General features: G+C 62.1%; 1 protein-coding gene and 1 long non-coding RNA gene across 9 annotated transcripts in view; one reads left to right on the top strand and one right to left on the bottom strand.

Annotated features, from left to right (window-relative positions):
- The window catches only part of Elfn2 (extracellular leucine rich repeat and fibronectin type III domain containing 2), a 47,031-nt gene extending 30,207 nt beyond the window's left edge, over positions 1–16,824 (top strand). For 4 of the 8 annotated variants that reach the window (XM_069999465.1, XM_069999460.1, XM_069999459.1 and 1 more), the window contains exon 2: positions 9,445–16,824. In XM_069999465.1, the coding sequence (XP_069855566.1) occupies positions 9,879–12,359 (2,481 nt within the window). In that variant the 5' untranslated portion in view covers positions 9,445–9,878 and the 3' untranslated portion in view covers positions 12,360–16,824. Of the gene's footprint in view, positions 1–3; positions 3,171–3,954; positions 4,142–6,932; positions 7,193–7,984; positions 8,006–9,444 lie in introns of those variants that run through there. The other 4 variants (XM_069999457.1, XM_069999462.1, XM_069999458.1 and 1 more) reach the window with 4 other exon arrangements.
- On the bottom strand, positions 4,117–7,713 carry LOC138811715 (uncharacterized). The gene is made up of 3 exons (XR_011367487.1): positions 7,463–7,713; positions 5,248–5,298; positions 4,117–4,277 (listed from the first exon to the last, which is right to left on the bottom strand). It is a non-coding gene; the product is annotated as an uncharacterized lncRNA (long non-coding RNA).
- Positions 16,825–20,215: the final 3,391 nt, after the last annotated feature.

The raw sequence follows: 20,215 nt of genomic DNA, 5'->3' as shown, positions 1-20,215 counted from the left end.
CTTGGCCTTGGGAAGTGGCCGTGGAAGGGTAGGCCGCCGAGGCTCAGCGCTTACTGCCCCAGGTGGTGACCTACCCCCTGCCCCCCCACTCTTCACTCCATTCCAGTGTCCTCTTTCCCCAGCCCCACCCCGCTGACCTGCCTGCCAGAGGGGCGTGCAGTGGGGTGAGGGTACGAAGAACCCCAAACCTGAGCAGCATCTGCACACCCAGCAGCCATCCTTGGCCCATTTCACAGATGAGCAGAACGAAGCCCCAGTTGTCATGTGGCCTGTCTAAGGCCAGACTGGAGGGAGCAACAGGGAGGCTGGGAGCTTGTCTCCTTAGCACCCAGTGGAGGTTGGAGGGAGAGTCAAGTCCCCAAGACCTGTGCAGAAGCTGGGCCTCACAGCCCTCCCTAGAGTGCAGAGGTTGGACATAGAGCCACGGACCTGGGTTCAAGTCCTGGTTTTGTCTTGCATGAGCTGTGTGATTGTGAACAAGTCATTAATCACTCTGAGCTGTGGTTTCTTTATCTTTTAAAGAGGGTGTGGGGGGGGCGGGGGAACAAGACCTCTCCATTACCCACTAACACATGTTTATTGAGCACCTACTGAGGGCCTGCTGCTTGGCTCCCAGAATCACAATCAGGCCTTCCTTGGAGACCTCAGGCGAGGGGAGGGCAGGCAGGGCTCTGTGGTGAGGGAGCAGGGGACCTTGAACAGGTGAAGGCAGAAGAGCACGTTGGCTAGAATTTCCCCCAGATCAGCTAGAACTGGAGGTGGAAGTTGTGTGTGTGTGTAGGATGGGAGGCAGGGACCAGGAGGGGCCCCAGGGGCGGCTGGGCTAGGATGGCTTGGGTGTGGTCAGCAGGAGCCATGGGAGATGCCCAGATGCCTTGGGCAGGGGTGAGGGAGGGGGGTGCACAGGTTTAGAAGGGCAGAGAGCTGAGCCCCGCACGTAGAACTCGGTATCCCCAGCCTGCGATAGCATCAGATTTAGATTTCATTGATCACTGGCGGCTTGAGCGGCCCTGGGAGTCTGCGCCCCCTGCCCCCAAGAGTTTAACCTTAGTCCATCACTAGAAGAGGAGGCCAGGGAGGAGCAAGGCGTTGGGGAAGGAAGAAAACATTTGCATGCATAAGAAGGCTAGAGTGAGGGAGAGAGATGAAAGGAAATTACCATACATCAGGATCTTGTTATTCAACCTAATTTTCAAAGGACCACAGCTGTCGCACTGAGATAATCCGTTAATTATAACAACCATTGTGCTTTGGCAAGGGGAGAGAAACCGAGGCCCGGAACAGGCTGAAGGCGGGAGGGGCGGGGGTGGGAGCAAGGTTTTGAGGGGCCTGGACCTTAGAAAGAGCAGGGACTGAGGCAAAGAGGGGTGCAGAGCTCTCAGAACTAAAGGGAAGACAAGGCCAGAAGCCACACGCTGTCAAGGTTTCGCCACTGGGCCATGAGGCCCTACTGTGTGTGAGGTCTGCACCTTGCTCCTGGGGCTGCATTACAGACCTTATGTGTAGCAGTTAGGTTTATTGTGCAGTTCCTGAGGGCCAAGCCCTACCCTGTGCCCCCTCTAGCCAGTGCCCTTCTTGATTCTTACAGAGGAGGAAACTGAGACCCAGAAAATAGCGAGCCAGGACCACCGAGGAGTTGGGCCTGCCTTTGGGCTAATGTGGCAGGAGGGCTGATCTGCAGGGATTGGCCACCCCCACCCAGTTGACTCGGAAGCTGTCCTGATTCAAGGCCATGGGTTCTGCTGGCCAGCACTCACCCCAATCACCAGCAGCCCCCCTCCCCAGTGTTTCCGGGGCCCCCTGTGTCAGCCCTGGGCACAGACAGAGCCTCCTTGTTTTCTAGGCTGCAGCTGTGGGCGCCCCACAGCCTTGGAGCTGGTCCCCACCCGTTCAGAGTAGCTCGTCAGGGCCAGGGGAGGGAGTTTGGCCATCCACAAGGGTAGACATGCCCACCCCTTGCAACCACTTGGTGGGAGGTGGTGAGTAGACAGAAAGTTCTAGATCTTGGGCTCTGCCCGAAGCTCTTGGCAGCCCAGTCCAGAGGCTGTGCAGGCAGGTGGGGTCTGGAAGAGGCCGACAGGAGGCAGAGGCCCCAGGGGAGCCCGGGGACACTCCAGAGCCCAAGTCCCGAAGCCCAGGCTCTGCTCAGGAGCCTGGCTCAGGCCCCCTGGTGCCCACCACACCCCGGCAGCTGGCAGGGCTTCATGTTCATGTTGGAAACCCCACAGGGGCCCTACACGACCCAGCCACCCTGGCAGCATTGGGGGCAGAGGAGAAGCAGAGGCCTCTGAGAGGGACAGGAAGGGCCCATGGTTGTTGTCTTGGCTGAGGTCCTCACCCCAGGTGGCATGTTGGAAGTCAGGGGGACACTGAGTGGCACAGGGCAGCTTGAACTCCAGGAACACTGGGAGCCCCCTAGAGGCCATTAGTCCTGCCCCGGAACAGGACGGGAGGCTGGGGAGGCAGACAGTGTGCGTGCTAGGCTGACTGGCACCCTGTGGCCCCAGCAGGGCGCTCAGGGGATGCCCTCACACACAGAGATTCGGACTGTCCCCACTCTGGGGGTCCCTCACTTGCTGGCTTCAAAAAAAATGGCAGTGGCTAGCGGCCAGGGCAGCCCAAGCTGGGCAGAGCTCTGTGGGGTACAGACCCAGGGCCACGCCATTGTCCAGGGGTGTCAGTAGATTCCAGGTTTCCAGGATTGCTGGGTAAAATCTGCATAGGTGAGCCAAATTCCCAGCATCCCTTCCAATCCCAGCGCTGGGCTCAGAGGGGGCCCCATTTCCTCCCCTGGGTGTTTGGAGTCACCACAGCACTGGTGTGGGCATTGGACAAACAGGGGCCCAGCTGACAGCCTTTGCACTTGCCTGTCCCCCGTCCCAGGCTGAGGCTGCCCAGAATGGAGCGGCCATGCCCTCCAGCCTGGGGAAGGGGCACACTCTCCCCGTGCCCCGTCCCTTGGGACAGCCACGAGGGGGGGGACGGCGATCCACCCTTGGGACCCTGGAGGAGGAGCAGGCCGTGGAGGCAGGGCTGGGAGGGTGGGCCTAGCCAGCGCCTGGTACATAGTAGGTGTTCCATAAATGTTTATTGAATGAATGGAGGCCGTGCAGGCAGAGGCAGCCGGGCATGCGCAGGCACTGTGGCAGAGAGCGGGTCCCGTGGAGTCGGTGAGTAGCGCCCAGGGGCTGTGGCCCAGCCAGCGGGGGAGGACGAGGCCAGCTGGGGGAGGCAGGGCCAGCGGGAGTGGTGGGGTCCGGGGAGGGAGGTGATGCCAGGCCCCGGTGGGAGGGGGAGGAAGGGAGGCAGACCCCCGAGGAGCCTGGAGGGGACCCTGGGGTGACACTACGGTAGAGTCCTCTCAGGAAGCCCTGTCTGTGGCTGGGGGGGAGGGGGGCCTGGGCTGGGTCGGGGTGACCGGGACTGGCTTCTCTGGAGTGGCGGGCCTGAGCCTCGGCTTTCAGTGTGGAAGGTGAGGCCCGGCACCCAGCCTTGGGGCTGGAGAGGAGTGTGGTTTTCCTCGGGCTCTCCAGGCAGAGGCCAGGCCAGCCTGCAGTGGTAGTGTAGGGCCCAGAACACGTGGTGTGGGGTGTGATGTGCAGGGCCCGGTGCCCAGGGTGAAGCCCCGGCTGGCTTCCCGGCCCGGAGCTGCTGCAGTCTGTTTCCCTCGGCCAGCTTATCATGCAGGCCGACGTAGAGCTGGAGCTGGGTGCGCAGAGGGCAGAGGCCAGCTCCCCGGGGACACGGAGCAGGCGGCATGCAGGCTGAGACTAATGAGACGTGATGGGCCGGCTGAGCCTCACACTGCCGGGCCTGGCGCGGCCAGGATGGTCCAAGGGCGCTGGCTGACGAAGGCAGCTACAGTGAGGGGCGGGGCCTGTCATTTTCCAGACCCCAGCTGAGCACACACGGGGGCGGGGCCGGGAGGCACCCAGCAGGAAGTACCTGGGGCAACTGGACCCAGGGTGGGAGGGACCTGACAGCAAGGGCCAGGGAGAGCAGGGGAAGGCCAAGGGCTTTTAGCTTGGGCCATGTGGGTATCACGAAGGCCTGCTCCCGCAGCTCTGGGCATCAGCCTGGGATTGCTGAAGAGGTACAAGGTGCTGGTTTTGTAATAGAACAAGAAGCTTCTAACAAGCAGGTGGGTGTAGAGAACTGTGTGAGTAGTGGGAATCTGGGAAACCTGTAGTAATAAGTGTTCAGCTTGGGCTCGCCCGGGTCCTGGCTGGGTGATCTTGGGCAGATCACTACATCTCTCTGAGCCTCAGTTTCCTCATCTTTAAAAGGAAAAAGGGGCATTGTAAGCCCGCAAAGGAGAGCTAGATCCCTCCCTCCCCTCCCTCTTCCTTTCCTTTCCTTTCTCCCTCACCCCCACTTTCTCTCCCACCACCTCCTGCCCGCCCTTCCTTTCTTTTTGTGGTAGTTCTGGAGCTTGAACTCAGGGCCTAGATATTGTCCCTGAGCTTTTCAGCTCAAAGATGACCCTCTACCCCTTGAACCACACCTCCACTTCCAGCTTTTGGGTCGCTAATTAGAGATAAAAGTTTCATGGACTTTCTTGCCCAAGCTGGCTTTGGACCACAATCCTCAGATCTCAGGCTCCTGCGTAGCTAGGAATACAGGCACGATCCACTGGTTCCCAGCTGGGTGCATTTCTTGAAGCACAGGGAGCAGCCGTGAGTGGGGGTCAGTATCTCGGCCCCATGTTCCCAGGCCCTGCTCTCTGTCTGAGCCTGTGGCAGGCCTGGGAAGGGAGCAGGGGCTGGGCCAGTCCGTGTGTGCTGGTGGATAAAGGGAAAGCAACAGGCGACCCAGGGCCCCATGGAGTCTCGTGGTTTGTGAGGCCCAAGTCCAGAGCTGAGTGAGGAGGGTGCCATCTCAGACTCGGAGCTGGGCGGTCATGGAGCAGAGACCCGAATGCAGCAAGGCAAAAGGTTGTGGGGACACCGGGGGGGACACTCGGGCAAACAAGTCCTGAGGGGCAGGATCCCGATGGGTGACCAGTCCTTGCCCTAAGCCCTGTCCTCTGGGGAGGCTATACAAGGTGAAAACTTCAATTTCCTTATCTGTAGAATGAGGCTCCAGCCGAGCAGGGTTGGTGTCAGAGTCAAGGGTTGGAGATAAAAATGTCAGACATCATATAAAGGACACTGTGACTGTTTCAGTCACCTCTGTGACTTGAGCCCAGAGTGGTTAATCATTGTGCCTACATCACGCAGCTCAGCCGTCCATGCCAGGATTTCTCACCTCCAGTATCTGTGTCTTGTCTCTCTCCCCTGCGGCTGGAACGTACTACACCTGAAATCCAGTTAACTTAGCAAACAGTAGTTTAGTAACCAGGTGCCACTTCACGGATGAGAGGGTCTGGGACTCTTGGGACCCAGGAGGTAGAGGCAGTGGCAGGACCCCGTGTGCCCCCAAGCTGGGCTGAGCGCCGTGGCTGGGCCCCAGGAGTCCTCCAACTTCCTGATTCTGGGTAGTGTCAGTGAGCAGAGTGGGGACAGTGGCTGGCTGGCTGGCTGGCAGAGTTGGGCTGATCCTGGGGAGGAGTCCAGGCTGGACAGAGCTGAGGACACAGACTGACCTCCCGCTCCTGCTCCCGCCTCCCTCCCCCCCACCAGGAGCAGCCCTGCACAGGCATGTGTCCCCGGTCCCCCCGCCATGCCTGGGCGTCCTGGGAATCACAGGCGGCCGCCTGGCTCGGAGGGGCCTGTGGCTTGCTGGAGGTCAGCACACCCCCAGCCCTCAGGCTGGCCCTGCCCTGGAGCCGGAGCCCAGGGGCACCCCAGGGTTGTGTGGGTAGTGAGGGTCACACACAGGGCTCCCTGCTGCCCCCGCTGCCGCACAGGTGGGTGGGTGGAAGATCGGGTCTCCCTCCTCTCCTGGACTCAGTTTCCCTGTGAGGAGCTGGGAGTGGGCTGAACGAGGGTTCTTCCTCTTTCCCAGGGGGAGGTTCTCAGTCCTGGGGCATAGCTGCAGCTGGGTCACCTGGAGGTCGAGGACATTTGTCCAGGAGGTTCGGAGGCGCCTGGCCCTGCCCAGCGCTGCCCCTCAGAGCAGCCCGTGTCCGGCTGAGTTGCTGTGGCTTCTCTCTGCCCAGAGATGTCCTCCGTGGAGAGGGTATCACACAGCCCGTTGGCCAGCCAGACTGGCAGCCAGGAGCTCCGCTCTGTGCCCATGCTGCGCTGGTCTGGCCAGTGCCGCCTGCCCACATGGCAGCCCCGGGGGCTGGGCACCATCAAGACCCTGCTCCCAGAGGCTGCTTCCCCCCGCCACCCCCTCTCTCTCTGGCTCATCCTAGGCTGCATTTTAGGGGACTCGGCCAGGCCCAATGTGGCCTGTCTCCCTGGGTGGCTGGGGGGGGAGAGGGGAGGGGCAGCAGGTGCATGAAAACCCTCCCCCACCCCCAGGTCTGTCCTGGAGCTGGCTGTGACCAGCTTTTCTGCCTCAGACACCACATTTGTCTCTTCCTCTGCCTTCCTGCTTGGCTTTCCTGATATTTTTGCTTTCCATCCTCCTCAGTCCTCGCCCCCAGGTGGGTTCTGGGTAAGACCTGCCCCTCCCCTCCCCCAGCTGTGTGTGTGTGTTACAGGAGAAGAAAATGACCTTGTCTGTCCAACCCCTGGGACCGCCCCCCACCACCACCACCATCGTGGCAGGCCCGTGGCTCGGCCCCTCCCCTGCTGCACACCTGTGCGGTGATTGGAGCGATGCTGGGCTGGGGGCCAAGTGCTGCTGTCAGCGCCTTTTTGGCCTCCTTGTCCCCCTCCCCGGCTGCGTCAGGCGCGATGGGTGGTGGGCAGGCAGCCCAGGATGGGACAAGGCAGCTGACGTACATGGGACAGGGTGAGTCACAGAGAAGGCAAGAGCCAAGCTGTCCTGGGGACCAGGAGCAGCAGCAGAGGGCCTGCAGGTCACCTTGAGGGCCGGGCAGAGCCCAGGCCTGAGCTGAGGTGCGGGCGCCTCTGGCCACGCTTGTCTGTTTGGATTTTGTGTGTGTGTGTGTGCGCGCCAGTCCTGGAGCCTGAACTCAGACTGAGCTCTGTCCCTTAGCTTTTTTTTGCTCAAGACTAGCGCTCTACCACTTGAGCCACAGCTCCACTTCCGACTTTTTGGTGGTTCGATGGAGATGAGAGTCTTAGGGGCTTTCCTGCATGGGCTTGGCTTTGAATTGTGATCCTCACATCCTCCTGTGAGTAGCTGGGATTACAGGTGGGAGCCACTGGCTCACAGCCCCTGGTGTGTTTGGGGAGGGAAGCCGGAGCAGGATCTCTGTCCTTCCCAAGCCTGGCTGCTGTGTGTGTCACTCTGGGCCTCTTGCTGTCCCCCAGCCTGGGCTATCCCTTTTAACAGCTTGGCGGGTGCCCCCGGGGCCTTGTCACAGCACATCTCCCAGGCAGGTGCTTGCCCGCGGGCCTCCCGAGCCCCCCACCCCCTGCCAGCACAAACTCCTGCCGCTTACCGTGAGTGCACGCGTCCTGTGCACACCTGTGCTCATGAGCCTGCTTGCGCGCATAGCACACCTCGCGCCGCACGCTGGGCCCGCCTGTGCTTGCACCTGCGTTCCAGTGCGGCTACCGGTGACTGCAGATGGACTACATGCCTCTCTCCCCACGTCCCCGCGGCTGGGGACTGGCCCCCTCTGCTACAACCCAGTCACCTGTGGGAGGGAACATGGAGGCCCAGGAAGGGTCCCAGGCTCCCCTGGGGAGCCACGTGTCCCTTCAGTCAAGGAAAGCAATGCTGCTGGAGCACCTGCCCTCCAGCCAGCCCGGTGACCCCCCTCCCCCCACGCTGGCCCTGTGGGAGGCCGGAAGTGTGCGGCAGCCTCCTCTGCCGTCCTCCCCGCCCGCCCTCCCGCTGCCAAACCGGCATGTGGACCTGCTCCTTGCCACTGCCGGCCCGCCCGGGACCTCTCTGGCTTTCTCTCCCCCACTGCACCCCTTCCCTTGTTCCGGTTCTGCCTCTGGGCCTTCAAGCTGCCAATTGGTTTCCTTTCACAGAGGTTTAACGGGTTTTTTTTGTTGTTGTTTGTTTGTTTTTCCCCAAAGCCCTTCTCTCCTGGAGTTTCCTGCCGGGAGGTGGGATTCTTTGCCCAGATGTGTGTTTCTCTGACCTCCAGGCAGAAGGAGGGGCTGGGGCTGTTCCTGTGGCCAGGGCCCAGGGTGGCAGCTGGAGCCAGCCCTGGCTCCCCAGTCCTGTGCGACTTGCAGGGGTGACCAGGCCAAGCCTCCCCTGGGCCTGGGCTTGGTTTCCTCGCTTGGAAGGTGGATCCAGAGGCTCTGCAGGCTCTGACACCCCCCCCCCCCAATCTTCCTGGTTTTCTCGTCCAGATGGTGGGAGGTGGGGCAGGGGCAGGGCGGGCAGGGGGGGAACCTGGCCCCCTTCGTGTATGTGGGAACAAGACGGTGAGATTGGCCTGTCTAGTCAGGACGTGTGGATGGAGCCCTAGGACTCCTGGCTTCCGTTGGCAGTGCCTCAGTGTCTCCGAAGCTTTGATCCTGGCCCAGGCTGTGCTGGGTTACTTGGGGCCAGGCCCTGTCCCTCTCGGAGCCTCTGGTTCTCCAGTGACAGAAGAGAATGTGGGACTTTGGCCATGTGATTCTGGAAGCCTGAGGCTTGCGGACTGGATTGTGGGGGGCCTTCTGTGGAAAGTACTTTGGGGGATCTTTCTGGATGTCCTGACTCTCATTCCCCCCTCCCGCCCCTCAGCTGCACTCCAGGGCTAGCCACCCCAGCCCTCCTGCTGTGGAGCCCCCCCTCGGTGTCCCCCTGCGTGGGGGGCGGGGGGCCCAGAGCTCACACGCTGTGTTCCCCACCCCCATGGAGGCTGAGACAAGGGAATTATTTTTGGAACAAGAGCAGTTACACAACAAATGAATTATTTATCTCTGGGCCTGGAGAACGGAGGCATTTCGCTGGGTTCTTAATTCTTTATCCGGATTCAGGGGTGCCCACTTGGGTGTGTGGACCTGTGCGCACGCCTGTCTGTCATGTGTACAGATGGTAGGTGCGCTCGTTTGTACGTGTGTGCGTGCGTGTGTGTGTGTGTGTGTGTGTGTGTGTGTGTGTGTGTGTGTGTGTGTGGCTCAGGTGGGACCATGGGCTCCATGCTGGCCAGCAGGTGAGTCCAGACACCAGTACACCGGGCATGCCCCGGGGTGCGTGTGTACCTGCACCCACTGTGTCTCCTTTCTCTGCCTCGGTCCCCAGCCTGCCCCTCGCCCACCCCAGCTGGTCCAGGCTTCCCAGCCCCCCATCTTGCCACCTCTCAGCCCACCCTTGGTCTAGCAGGGACCCTAGGGTGCTCTCTGCATGGAGGACCCCACAAAGGGGGGGTGAGGAGAAAGTGGAGGAGGGACTGGGGGGGCCCATGCTAGAGCCTGAGGGGCTGAGCCCCCCACTGATCCATCACCCCCCCTCCCTCTCCATGTTGCCTTTCAGGAACCAGGTGACAGATGGGTCTCTTCCTTCCTGCCCCCGCCTCTCTCGCTCCCCCCCAGCGCCACACTTGCGTCGCCTGTGGAAGTCGTCTGACGCTCTGAGCCAAGAACCCGAAGAGGAAGCCGAGGAGGGAGAGGGAGAGAAAGTCGAGGCCTGGCAACCCGTGTGTTTCCTTCACAGGAGCCAGGAACACCCTGGCCGGGTGCTCGTAGCCCACTTGTGACCCTCCCTCCACCACCACCGCCACCACCCCAACCCCCCGCCCCACCAGGCTCCCAACCGTGGGCACCGGCCGTGCCCAGCTCACCTGGGGCCCCTGTGCTGGGGGTTGCCCCCAAGATGGTGGCGGCCCCCGGGAGGACTGTGCTACCTGTCCCAGGCCCCCGCCAGTAGGCCCTGCCACGCTTGCGCCTGCCCGGGCCAAGGCCGGCGCCATGCTGCGCCTGGGGCTGTGCGCAGCAGCCTTGCTGTGCGTGTGCCGGCCCGGCGCGGTGCGCGCCGACTGCTGGCTCATCGAGGGGGACAAGGGCTACGTGTGGCTGGCCATCTGCAGCCAGAACCAGCCGCCCTACGAGACCATCCCACAGCACATCAACAGCACGGTGCACGACCTGCGGCTGAACGAGAACAAGCTCAAGGCCGTGCTCTACTCCTCGCTCAACCGCTTCGGGAACCTCACCGACCTCAACCTCACCAAGAACGAGATCTCCTACATCGAGGACGGCGCCTTCCTGGGCCAGTCGAGCCTGCAGGTCCTGCAGCTGGGCTACAACCGGCTCAGCAACCTGACGGAGGGCATGCTGCGCGGCATGAGCCGCCTGCAGTTCCTCTTCGTCCAGCACAACCTCATCGAGGTGGTGACGCCGGCCGCCTTCTCCGAGTGCCCGAGCCTCATCAGCATCGACCTCTCCTCCAACCGCCTCAGCCGCCTGGACGGCGCCACCTTCGCCAGCCTGGCCAGCCTCATGGTGTGCGAGCTGGCCGGCAACCCCTTCAACTGCGAGTGCGACCTCTTCGGCTTCCTGGCCTGGCTCGTGGTCTTCAACAACGTCACCAAGAACTACGACCGGCTGCAGTGCGAGTCCCCGCGCGAGTTCGCCGGCTACCCGCTGCTCGTGCCCCGGCCCTACCACAGCCTCAACGCCATCACCGTCCTGCAGGCCAAGTGTCGCAACGGCTCGCTGCCCGCCCGGCCCGTGAGCCACCCCACGCCCTACTCCACCGACGCCCAGAGGGAGCCGGACGAGAACTCGGGCTTCAACCCGGACGAGATCCTCTCGGTGGAGCCGCCAGCCTCGTCCACCACCGATGCCACGGCTGGCCCGGCCATCAAGCTCCACCACGTCACCTTCACCTCGGCCACGCTGGTGGTCACCATCCCCCACCCGTACAGCAAGATGTACGTCCTGGTCCAGTACAACAACAGCTACTTCTCCGACGTCATGACGCTCAAGAACAAGAAGGAGATCGTGACCTTGGACAAGCTGCGGGCGCACACAGAGTACACGTTCTGCGTGACCTCGCTCCGCAACAGCCGCCGCTTCAACCACACGTGTCTGACCTTCACCACGCGGGACCCCGTCCCCGGCGACCTGGCGCCCAGCACCTCCACCACCACGCACTACATCATGACCATCCTGGGCTGCCTCTTCGGCATGGTGCTCGTGCTAGGCGCCGTGTACTACTGCCTGCGTAAGCGGCGCATGCAGGAGGAGAAGCAGAAGTCCATCAACGTCAAGAAGACCATCCTGGAGATGCGCTATGGGACCGACGTGGACGCCGGCTCCATTGTGCACGCTGCCCAGAAGCTGGGCGAGCCCCCAGTGCTGCCCGTGGCCCGCATGTCCTCCATCCCCTCCATGATCGGGGAGAAGCTGCCCTCCTCCAAGGGGCTGGAGGCCGGCCTGGACACCCCCAAGGTGGCCACCAAAGGCAACTATATCGAGGTCCGCACAGGCACCGCCGGGGACAGCCTGGCCCGGCCCGAGGATGACCTCCCAGACCTTGAGAACGGCCAGGGCTCTGCCGCCGAGATCTCCACCATCGCCAAGGAGGTGGACAAGGTCAATCAGATCATTAACAACTGCATCGACGCCCTCAAGCTGGACACGGCCTCCTTCCTGGGGGGTGGCGGCAGCGGTGGGGACCCTGAGCTGGCCTTCGAGTGCCAGTCCCTCCCCGCAGCGGCTGCGGCTGTGGCGGCCGCGGCCTCCTCGGTGACGGCCACCCCGGGAGCCCTGGAGCGGCCCAGCTTCCTGTCGCCTCCCTACAAGGAGAGTGCCCACCACCCACTCCAGCGCCAGCTCAGCGCCGACGCCGCCGTGTCCCGCAAGACCTGCAGCGTGTCCTCCAGCGGCTCCATCAAGAGCGCCAAGGTCTTCAGCCTGGACGTGCCCGACCACCCGGCGGCCTCGGGGCTGGCCAAGGCCGACTCCAAGTACATCGAGAAGGGCAGCCCCCTCAACAGCCCGCTGGACCGGCTCCCGCTGGTGCCCACGGGCAGCAGCGGGGGCAGCAGCGGGGGCGGGGGCGTCCACCACCTGGAGGTGAAGCCGGCTTACCACTGCAGCGAGCACCGGCACAGCTTCCCAGCCCTCTACTACGAGGAGGGGGCCGACAGCCTGAGCCAGCGCGTCTCCTTCCTCAAGCCGCTCACCCGCTCCAAGCGGGACTCGGCCTACTCGCAGCTCTCCCCCAGACACTACTACTCAGGGTACTCCTCCAGCCCTGAGTACTCGTCCGAGAGCACGCACAAGATCTGGGAGCGCTTCCGGCCCTACAAGAAACACCACCGGGAGGAGGTGTACATGGCTGCTGGCCACGCCCTGCGCAAGAAGGTCCAGTTCGCCAAGGATGAGGACCTGCACGACATCCTGGATTACTGGAAGGGGGTCTCGGCCCAGCAGAAGCTGTGAGCCTCTCTCTCCTCCCTGGTGAGGCTGGAGGGGGAGGGCTGGGGCATTGGGCGGGGAGGGGGAGGATGGGCCCCCCCCCACCCCAGGGCAGTGGCCGGGGGCCTGGGGAGCGGAGCGAGGGGCCCAGGCCGAGAAGCAGACGCACACGCACACCCGCACGCACGCACCCATGCACACACCTGACCACCACCTGACTGTGAACAAACCAACACCCGACAATAACGGACAGGAAAACAAAGACACATTTCTTTCCTTAAAGTTTACAAACTGGTACCGCAAACAGTCGTCTTTACTGTGCTGCCTAGGGGCTCTGCTGGGGTGTGCGGGCAGGGGCCAGGCAAGGAAGCCAAGACAAGGTGTGGGGGCTGGGGCCAGGGACAGGTTCAGGGGTCAGGAGGCGGAGCTAGGGTTGGACCAAAGCCACCGCGAGGGCGCTTCCCGGGCTAGGGCACAGGCCACTTGGAAATGCCACAGGGGTGGGGCCTTGGGGTTCCTGCCCTCCCACCTCATGGGTGGTGGCCCAGAGAACAGCAGTGCCGGCCGCAGGTCACACAGCAGACTCGACGGGGTCTCCTTGCTGCCTGTGACCCCCGCTGCACCCCCTGCTCCCCCCAGGGTTCCCACATCATTTACCCACCACCCCTTCCAAAGCTGTGGTCTCCTGGGGCTGGGGGAATAGAGAACTGGACAGGTGCTTTTCCTTTCTAGAAAGGCCCCTGGGGTGCCCTCAGGGGAAGGGACTGGGGGTGTCTGGGAAAGAGAGGGGTCCTGTTAGCAGGCAAGGGTCCCGAGGCCAGGGCGCAAGACCCCGACCCCCTTTTAAGTGTCTTCCAAGTAGCCCAGGAGCTGCCTGGGAGTGGGGGGTGGGCCGGCCAGCTCCCCAGCATCTCAGGTGCAGCCCCCCCACACCGGCCCCAGCGTCTCTGGGCCTCCAGGACCCCTACCTGCCTGCCCTTGGAGGGCAACCTGGAGAGGGCGTGGAATGGGGGGCTTCCTGCCTGCGCTCTGCACCCCGCATCTCCATCGGTCTGACCCCCACCGCAGGGTGTCATGGAGCAGTATCTCAGCCTGCCCAGAGGAGAGTCACCCCCATCCCTGCCACCCCCTTGGCCCAAAGGGCTCTCATGTTTCCATGGAAATGGCCACCCCCTCTTTCTGCCCCCATCCAACATCGAACAAAGCACAAACAGTGAGATTCCCCCCCCCACCCCCCCCGCCCAAGCCGGCAGGGTAGGGGGGGCAGGCTGGGTTCCTGGCCCCTCCCCCTCCCTAGCTAGCCCATCACTATGGCAACCCGGTGCCTGGCAGTTGGTGCCCAGAGCGTCCAACCGTTGGGCTCTAGGGTTCTGTCAGTGTGGGCGGCGGCAGAGGGTGGTGAGGAAGCCGAACCAGGCAGGGGCTGCTGTTGGCAGGAGCTGGGGGACTTGCGGGGACGGGCCCTCCGGGGCGAGGGGGAAAAGCTGCAGTCCTGAGCCCGGGTCTAGCGCTCGGAGGACGCTGAACTTGGTCCCTTGGCCCTCTAGTGGACAGTGGCCTCGTGGGTGGTGGGGACAGCTAAGGGACAACTGTGCCCAGCCTCTGTGCCCTGTGGCTCTCCACACAGCCCTTCCAGAGATGCCCAGATCTGGCCTGCCCCTCATTTGGGCTTCTTGAGAGGGAGCAGTTTGACTGTGGGGGTGACTGAGAAAGCTGGCACTGTCCCCCACGGGACACTGCCGACCTGCTGGCTGGGGGCGGGGTCTGGCGGAGGGCCACGCCGGCCTGACCACACACCTCTGTCATGTCCACTTTGGGGGTGAGCTGAACCCAGGCCTCACTTTGGGGGGGTGACATTTGCAGAGAAGACTGTTCTTAGGGGAGAAAGGGGGGTTGGCTAGCCTGGCTGTACAGAGCAGACCTCCCCCTAGCCCCCAAACCTGCCCTCAACCCCTACCCACACCTGGCTGGCAAAACCCAGAAGGCTGCAACCGGCAGGCAGAGAAGCCGGTGATGGGAGAGGGCACATTTCTCGTTATAGCTGCATGATGATTTTACTGTATTTTTCTGAGCAAACATCTGTCGTGTTTGTGCCGGTTTGTCCAGATTCCCCCCCTTCCTCTCCTTCCCCCCCCCCCATCCCCTCCATTTGGATCTGAGCAGCTCTTGAAACCCAGGGAGGGCCAGCTCTGCAGTTGACCCAAACAGGTGCCATCACACATGGCCGCCCCTGGCCTGCCTCCTTCCTTTCTCTCTGGCCCTGGGGCCTGCAGTCCATCTCTCCATGGCCTTCCCCCTTCCCCTCACATCTCACCCTTCCTGGCCTCTCCTTCCAGCCCGGGGAGGGCTGCCCCCGGGAAGTCCCCTTGAGATCCCATCTCCAAGATGCAGGGCCAGCGAGGGTCCCCTTGTTGGCACGTTTCTCCATTTTGCAAAGAAGTTGATGTCCCTCAAAGAGGCATCTTGTGATGAGCTTGGCCAGTGGGTTGGGAGAGCACAGAAGGCCAAGAGCCTGGGGCTTCATGGAGAGGTTTTGGGGATCCCTGAGAGTAAGGCAGTGTACCTGGGGGCCTGGCTTTGCGGGGGGGGGGGCTGTTTCCAGGAAATGTCCCAGCACATCAGCTCTGTCTTCGCTATTCTGCCATCATTCCTGGTTGAAGATGACCTATAAAACCTTCAGAGAGAGACCATCTCACCAGTAGCACTCCACATTAAAGAGCTGCCGGAGGGGGAGGGGGCTTGGAGCCCCCGGCCACACCCCAACAGCCAGGGCCAGACTTGCTGGGGAAGGGGCAGGTCTGAGATGACCTGACTTGGCGTTGAGCCCTGTGTTTGTAATGGCAGCAGGTTCAGGACTGAGGCCTGGGCCAGCTTGGACTTGGGGCATCCGGAAAGGAAAGAAAGGGGCACAGACAGGGACAGGAGAGGGTCAGGCGGGAGGGGGAGCTGGAAAAATATGGATGCTGCGCGCTGGAGAGGGGGATGGGGAGACACCCTGTTTTGGCCCCTGCGCCTTGCTGGTCCCTGTTAGAGAGCCACTGGGGAAGGCTATTCCCGAAGTGTGGCACCCAGGGCCTACTGTCTCCTGGCAGGCACAGGCAAGCATGGCCACCTCTTGGTTGGAGCCTTCCAGAAACAGCTAATAGCCTCCCAGAAGGGAAAAGCAGGAGTATGGTGGGAAGGGATATAGTCTTTGTAGATGCCTTCTCAAGGGCCCTGGGCCCTGGGTGGGGCCCGGGGTGGGGTGGGGGAAGGGAGAATGGGGTTAGGGGGCTGCCCGTGCAGGTAGGGAACCCTAGAGCAGCGAGGGGCTGGGGAGGCAAAGGCTGGACAGCAGGGATCGGACAGGGTAGTGAAGCTGAGAAGCAGGCTGGCCTAGGGCCCCTCATTTTCCAAATAGAAGTCCCTCCCGCCCCCGCTGTGGGAAATGCAGTGCAGTGGGGGAAAAACCCAGGACAGGGAAGGAAAGTCCAGTATGGAGAAGCCAGCTCACAACAAGGCGGAGGCCAGGAGGGGGACAGACCGGACGGGGACATCAGAGTCCAAGCCCCGCTCCTGAGACAGGTGGAGCACTTGGCATCCATGGGTGCTGTGCGGAGAATGAAAACAGGGTGGTGGGTTAGGAAGGGCTTGTCCCTGCGGGGAGGTGACAGGCTCCCCCCGGGGTGCCCGTGGGCCGGGAGAGTGGCTCATGCCACAGGATTTGGGCAAAGGGATGGGGGGGGGGCTCCCACAGGGGAGAAACTTTGCCCACCGACCCTAGTACAAAGGTTGGGGCGGTCTCACCGCACCCGGTACTATTTCTCTCTGGCACATCCATGCCCCACAGCCAGCCCCCTTGGCCCCAGGAAGAGGGGGACCTTCTCTCACCCCTCACCCGCAGCCCACCTGACACCTTCCCTGACCTGACCTGCATCTTCCCATCTCTCAGACAGGCTCAGCGTCCTGACCCCTCCTCCCCCCCCACCCCCCCGGGCAGCCACCCCTGCCAGGCAGTAGGGAGAGATGGGGGGGCGGCACCAGGGTGGGCAGGGGGAACTGGGCCTCCTCTTCCTTCTCCTGTCCCTCTGTGGCCAGGACAAGCACAGGGCTGGGCCCTGGGCTCTGGGTTCAGGAGTGGCGGCCACCTCTTCCCCACCCCTTCTCATCTTCCTCGGGAGCCATCAGCACCCAAGCTGGGAGCTGTGGCCTGGCACCTGGTTTGAGCCCTGCAGGGCTGGGCGCAGGGCCCTGAACTCTGAACCTGTGAACACGGGCTGTGTGTACGAACCTTTCCTTCCCTCTGGGGGTGGGGGGGCTTGAACCCCTCCTTCCTTTTCTTCTTTTATGAGGGTAACTTCATTTATTTTCTCCTCCCTCCATCCGCCTCTCCTTCCCCACAACTTCCTGTTTTAAACTGAATGGCACGAAATTGTTTTCCTCAACTTGAGATCCCTGTATGGAGAGAATCAATTTCTATATTTGCAATAAATTTCTTATTTAAACAACAGAGCTAAGGTCGGCGTGAATGAATGTTGTTCAGCTTTCCCATCGCTGCTGCTTCATGGAGACTAAATTGGGGGGTGGGGGTGGGGGCGGAGTCTACTGACCAAAGCAAAGAGAGAAAGAAGCCTTTGGGCAGGCAACAGGAACCTGGGGGGCTTTACAGGAAGCTGTACCTCCCACACCCCACGTCCCGCAGGCCTGGTGCGCTGGGGACCTGGGCCATTTTATCCTGAGCCCCTGTATGCAGACGACGGGTCTCCGCAAGCTTCAAGGAGCCAGCTCTTGTGGTTAGGAACTCTCAACCCCCAGTGGTCCTGGGCCGGCCCTCCTGCCTCTGTGGGACCCCTCACTCTGGCTCCTTCAAGAACCAGGAACACAGCTTGTCCCGCCCCCGCCCCACAGCTAGAACTCCTCAACTGTCACAGAATCCTCCTCCAGGAAGGCCCTGGACTTGGCCTGGCTCATGGAAACCGTTACATAGGCCAGTGGAGTCCCCGGATGGAGCTGCTGGTCCCCAGTGGGGGACAGGTGGGTCTCAGCCGCGGCAGCCCCGGCCCCCAGCAGCTGGGATGCAGGGGTGCACTGGCGTGTGCCGTCCGGTCCCCTTTCTGCCTCGTGGCTGGGAGGGCCGTGGGCACTGTTGGGAACAGCTCAGGGCTGGGGAGGGGCTCACCTTTTGGCTGACTGACCCCCACGGCTTCCCGTCCCCGGCCTCACAGCCTATGGCCACCACAGGTGGTTCCCTCTCTGGTAGTTCATTTATCTCCTAGCACTTATTCCACATAGCTACCATTCTTCTTCTAGGGGGATTTGTGATGGACTTGGACCAGAGGAAAAGGTGGGGGGGCACACTGTGAGGGAGGGGGAGGGTTCAGGGCAGCTACTGAAAGCCAGGGCCTTCCCAGAGTCCCCAGAGCCCCCAACTCAGGCTCCCGGGCGCACTGGGCCCTGCTGTCTGCCTGTGGTATTTGGCCCCAGCTTCTTCTGACCAACTTAGGCCATTCTAGTGAAGAGCAGAGTTGCCCCTAAAGGAAACAAAGAGTTGAACCTGGCGGTCTAAGCCCAGGTCTGGGGGTTCCCCTGGGTGCGGTTGGATTCCTCAGCCTGACCTCCCTGGGGGGGGGTGGCCATGTGGCTCCTGGGGAGAAGCCAAGCTGGATGACGCCAATTTCAAAGTTGACCCAAAATTTGTATCCATGACTCCCACAACCTGAGACCCTTGCTCAAGGCGGCTACTGGGGCCTCCAGATTCTGTTTGAGACAGTTTAGGAAATATCCTTAATTCCTCTTCAAACTTTATGTATGGGATGCCAATCTGCTTTCCTTTTCAATGCTTCAGTTATTTGGAATCCCAGAGTGGAGCCCCCGATGCGTTCTGGTCACATCTGAGCAGCTTTTTCACGCCAGCCCCTTCAAGGAAAATCACAGTCCTGAATCCACTTCCTCACAAAGAACCTAAACCAGCTAAGCTGCTGGCCTCACCCAGAGGCCTGGCCACCACACTGTGGCCTCAGAGGGTGTTGGAGTCTTTGGCTCTGGCTCTCAGCGGGGCCTGGGCAGGGCCCTTTAATGGGATGGGGGTCTCCACAGGGGCCGAGGCCCCTGCAGGAGGGCCGGCCAGCACCCACCGTGCGTTGCCTAAGAAACGTTACCATCACCACAGCAATCCCAGAGAGCAGGCCAGATGCCCCTGCCTCGCCAGAGGTGTTAGGCCTGGCAGGTCCCATGCCCGGCGCTGACTTCCCATGCCTGATGCGACCTCAGCAGCGCAGAGCCACGCCTGGGAGGGACCCTCAGCCCTCTTGCTGCCCTACTTTGCTCATTCTGGATAGCTTCGTTGAAGAGTAGGGACCGTTCCCAATTAGGCCAGGGTCAGACACCCAAGTCCTTGGGATGTCCTGCAGATGATTTCAAACTAGAGGCCAGCAGTGGTCCAGAGTACCAGTCTTTAGGCCAGGGCCTGTCAGAAGCCTGGGTCTGGTACTTGCATTTCGATGATTCAGGCTCTGTGAGACCCTGCAACCTGATTCTTGCTGCTAAAATTCTAGTAGTGTCAGAACCAAAGTGTTCATTCAGAATAAGAATGAACTCAAGAAAACAGGATAGGACAGAGCCTTCTTGCATTAAGAATAGGTGGCGGCAGTAAGGGCAGGGCGATGGAGTCTAGGTAAGATCAGCCCCGGAGACGGTGCTGAGACCCTGGGCTGGGAAGGGGTGGAGGCGGGCGGCTCTGGGGTCAGGAGGGACCCTGCTGGCTCTGCACGGGAGAGGGCGGGGCTCCACGAGTTGATGGAAGCCACCCTGATCTCTGATCTCCACAGATGACCATGGGTGATCTCCACAGTGGTCAGGGCCAGCGCGCGTGTGGACAGAGCCTGCCTGCTTTCAAACAATTATCTAAACACATGGGGACTCCAGGCTGTCCTCTCGAGGACGGGCCTGGGCAAACCTTGACATTTGAGTTTCCGTATTGGGAGCCACACCCTGTGAGTTTCCCTTGGCACTGTGGTCCAGGCCTGGACCTGGGCCCTGGGGGGGGCCGGCGGGGGGACGGGGGTGGAGGAACCCGTGGTGGTTGGGTGGGGCTGAGTGAGCAGCCACCTGCTGGAGGAGAGGCAATGGGGGAAGAGGCTGGTGAGCAGCCCCCAGCCCGGGAGCCACCTTTTGCTTATTTGTGTCTGGGCAGAAGGAACAGGATGCCATGCAAGACATGTCACCAAGAGTGGCACGTAGCAGAGGGGGGAGGGCTGTGAGGGCAGAGCTGGCCCAGCTTGGGCTCGGGAGCCGAGAAGGCCCTGGCACATGTCTGGGGTGGGTGATGGGCGGAACTGCTGAGGGAGGGAGAGGCCAGGTCCGGGAGAAGGCATCTCCAAGGCCAGGAAAAAACGTGATTCCCTCACTCCTCACCACACAACACGGCCCATTCTCTCTTGCCCACACCCTCGTGCCAGGTGCCGCCGGGGCGCTGCCCTGGGCCTCCACCGTGGAGATGGAGCCTCTGTCTCTGGAGCTCCCTGGGCATAGCCACCTCTGGGCTTTGTGCCACCGTGTCCGTCCACTCTCCTTGGGAGGGGCAGCAGCAATGCCCTCTCTGGCCACTCGATGCAGTCCAGCCATGCTGGGCAGGAGGGGGGCACCCACCAGCTGCCCCGGGCAGGGGCCAAAGCGGACACCCTTTGGGCCCAGGAGCCCCTTTGCCTCAGCCACTCTGTTCTGCAAGCCCCTGCACCCCCATGTTGGTCCTGGGGTCCCCTGTCCCAGCCCCCTCCTGTCTAAAGACCTGATGGGTTTTATCCCTGGGCATCCTGGGCTCTCCACCAGGAGCACTCAGGACAAAGACCTGGGACTTAGGCTGGGTTGTTTGCAGTGGGGTGGCTATGGAGACCATCCCAGTG

The sequence above is a fragment of the Dipodomys merriami genome, unplaced genomic scaffold (genome assembly GCF_024711535.1).
Source record: "Dipodomys merriami isolate MVZ:Mamm:240054 unplaced genomic scaffold, mDipMer1.0.p SCAF_55, whole genome shotgun sequence".
Taxonomy (NCBI): Eukaryota; Metazoa; Chordata; class Mammalia; order Rodentia; family Heteromyidae; genus Dipodomys; species Dipodomys merriami.
Note: the sequence above shows the minus strand (reverse complement) of the source record. Positions and strands in the feature narration are given on the sequence as shown.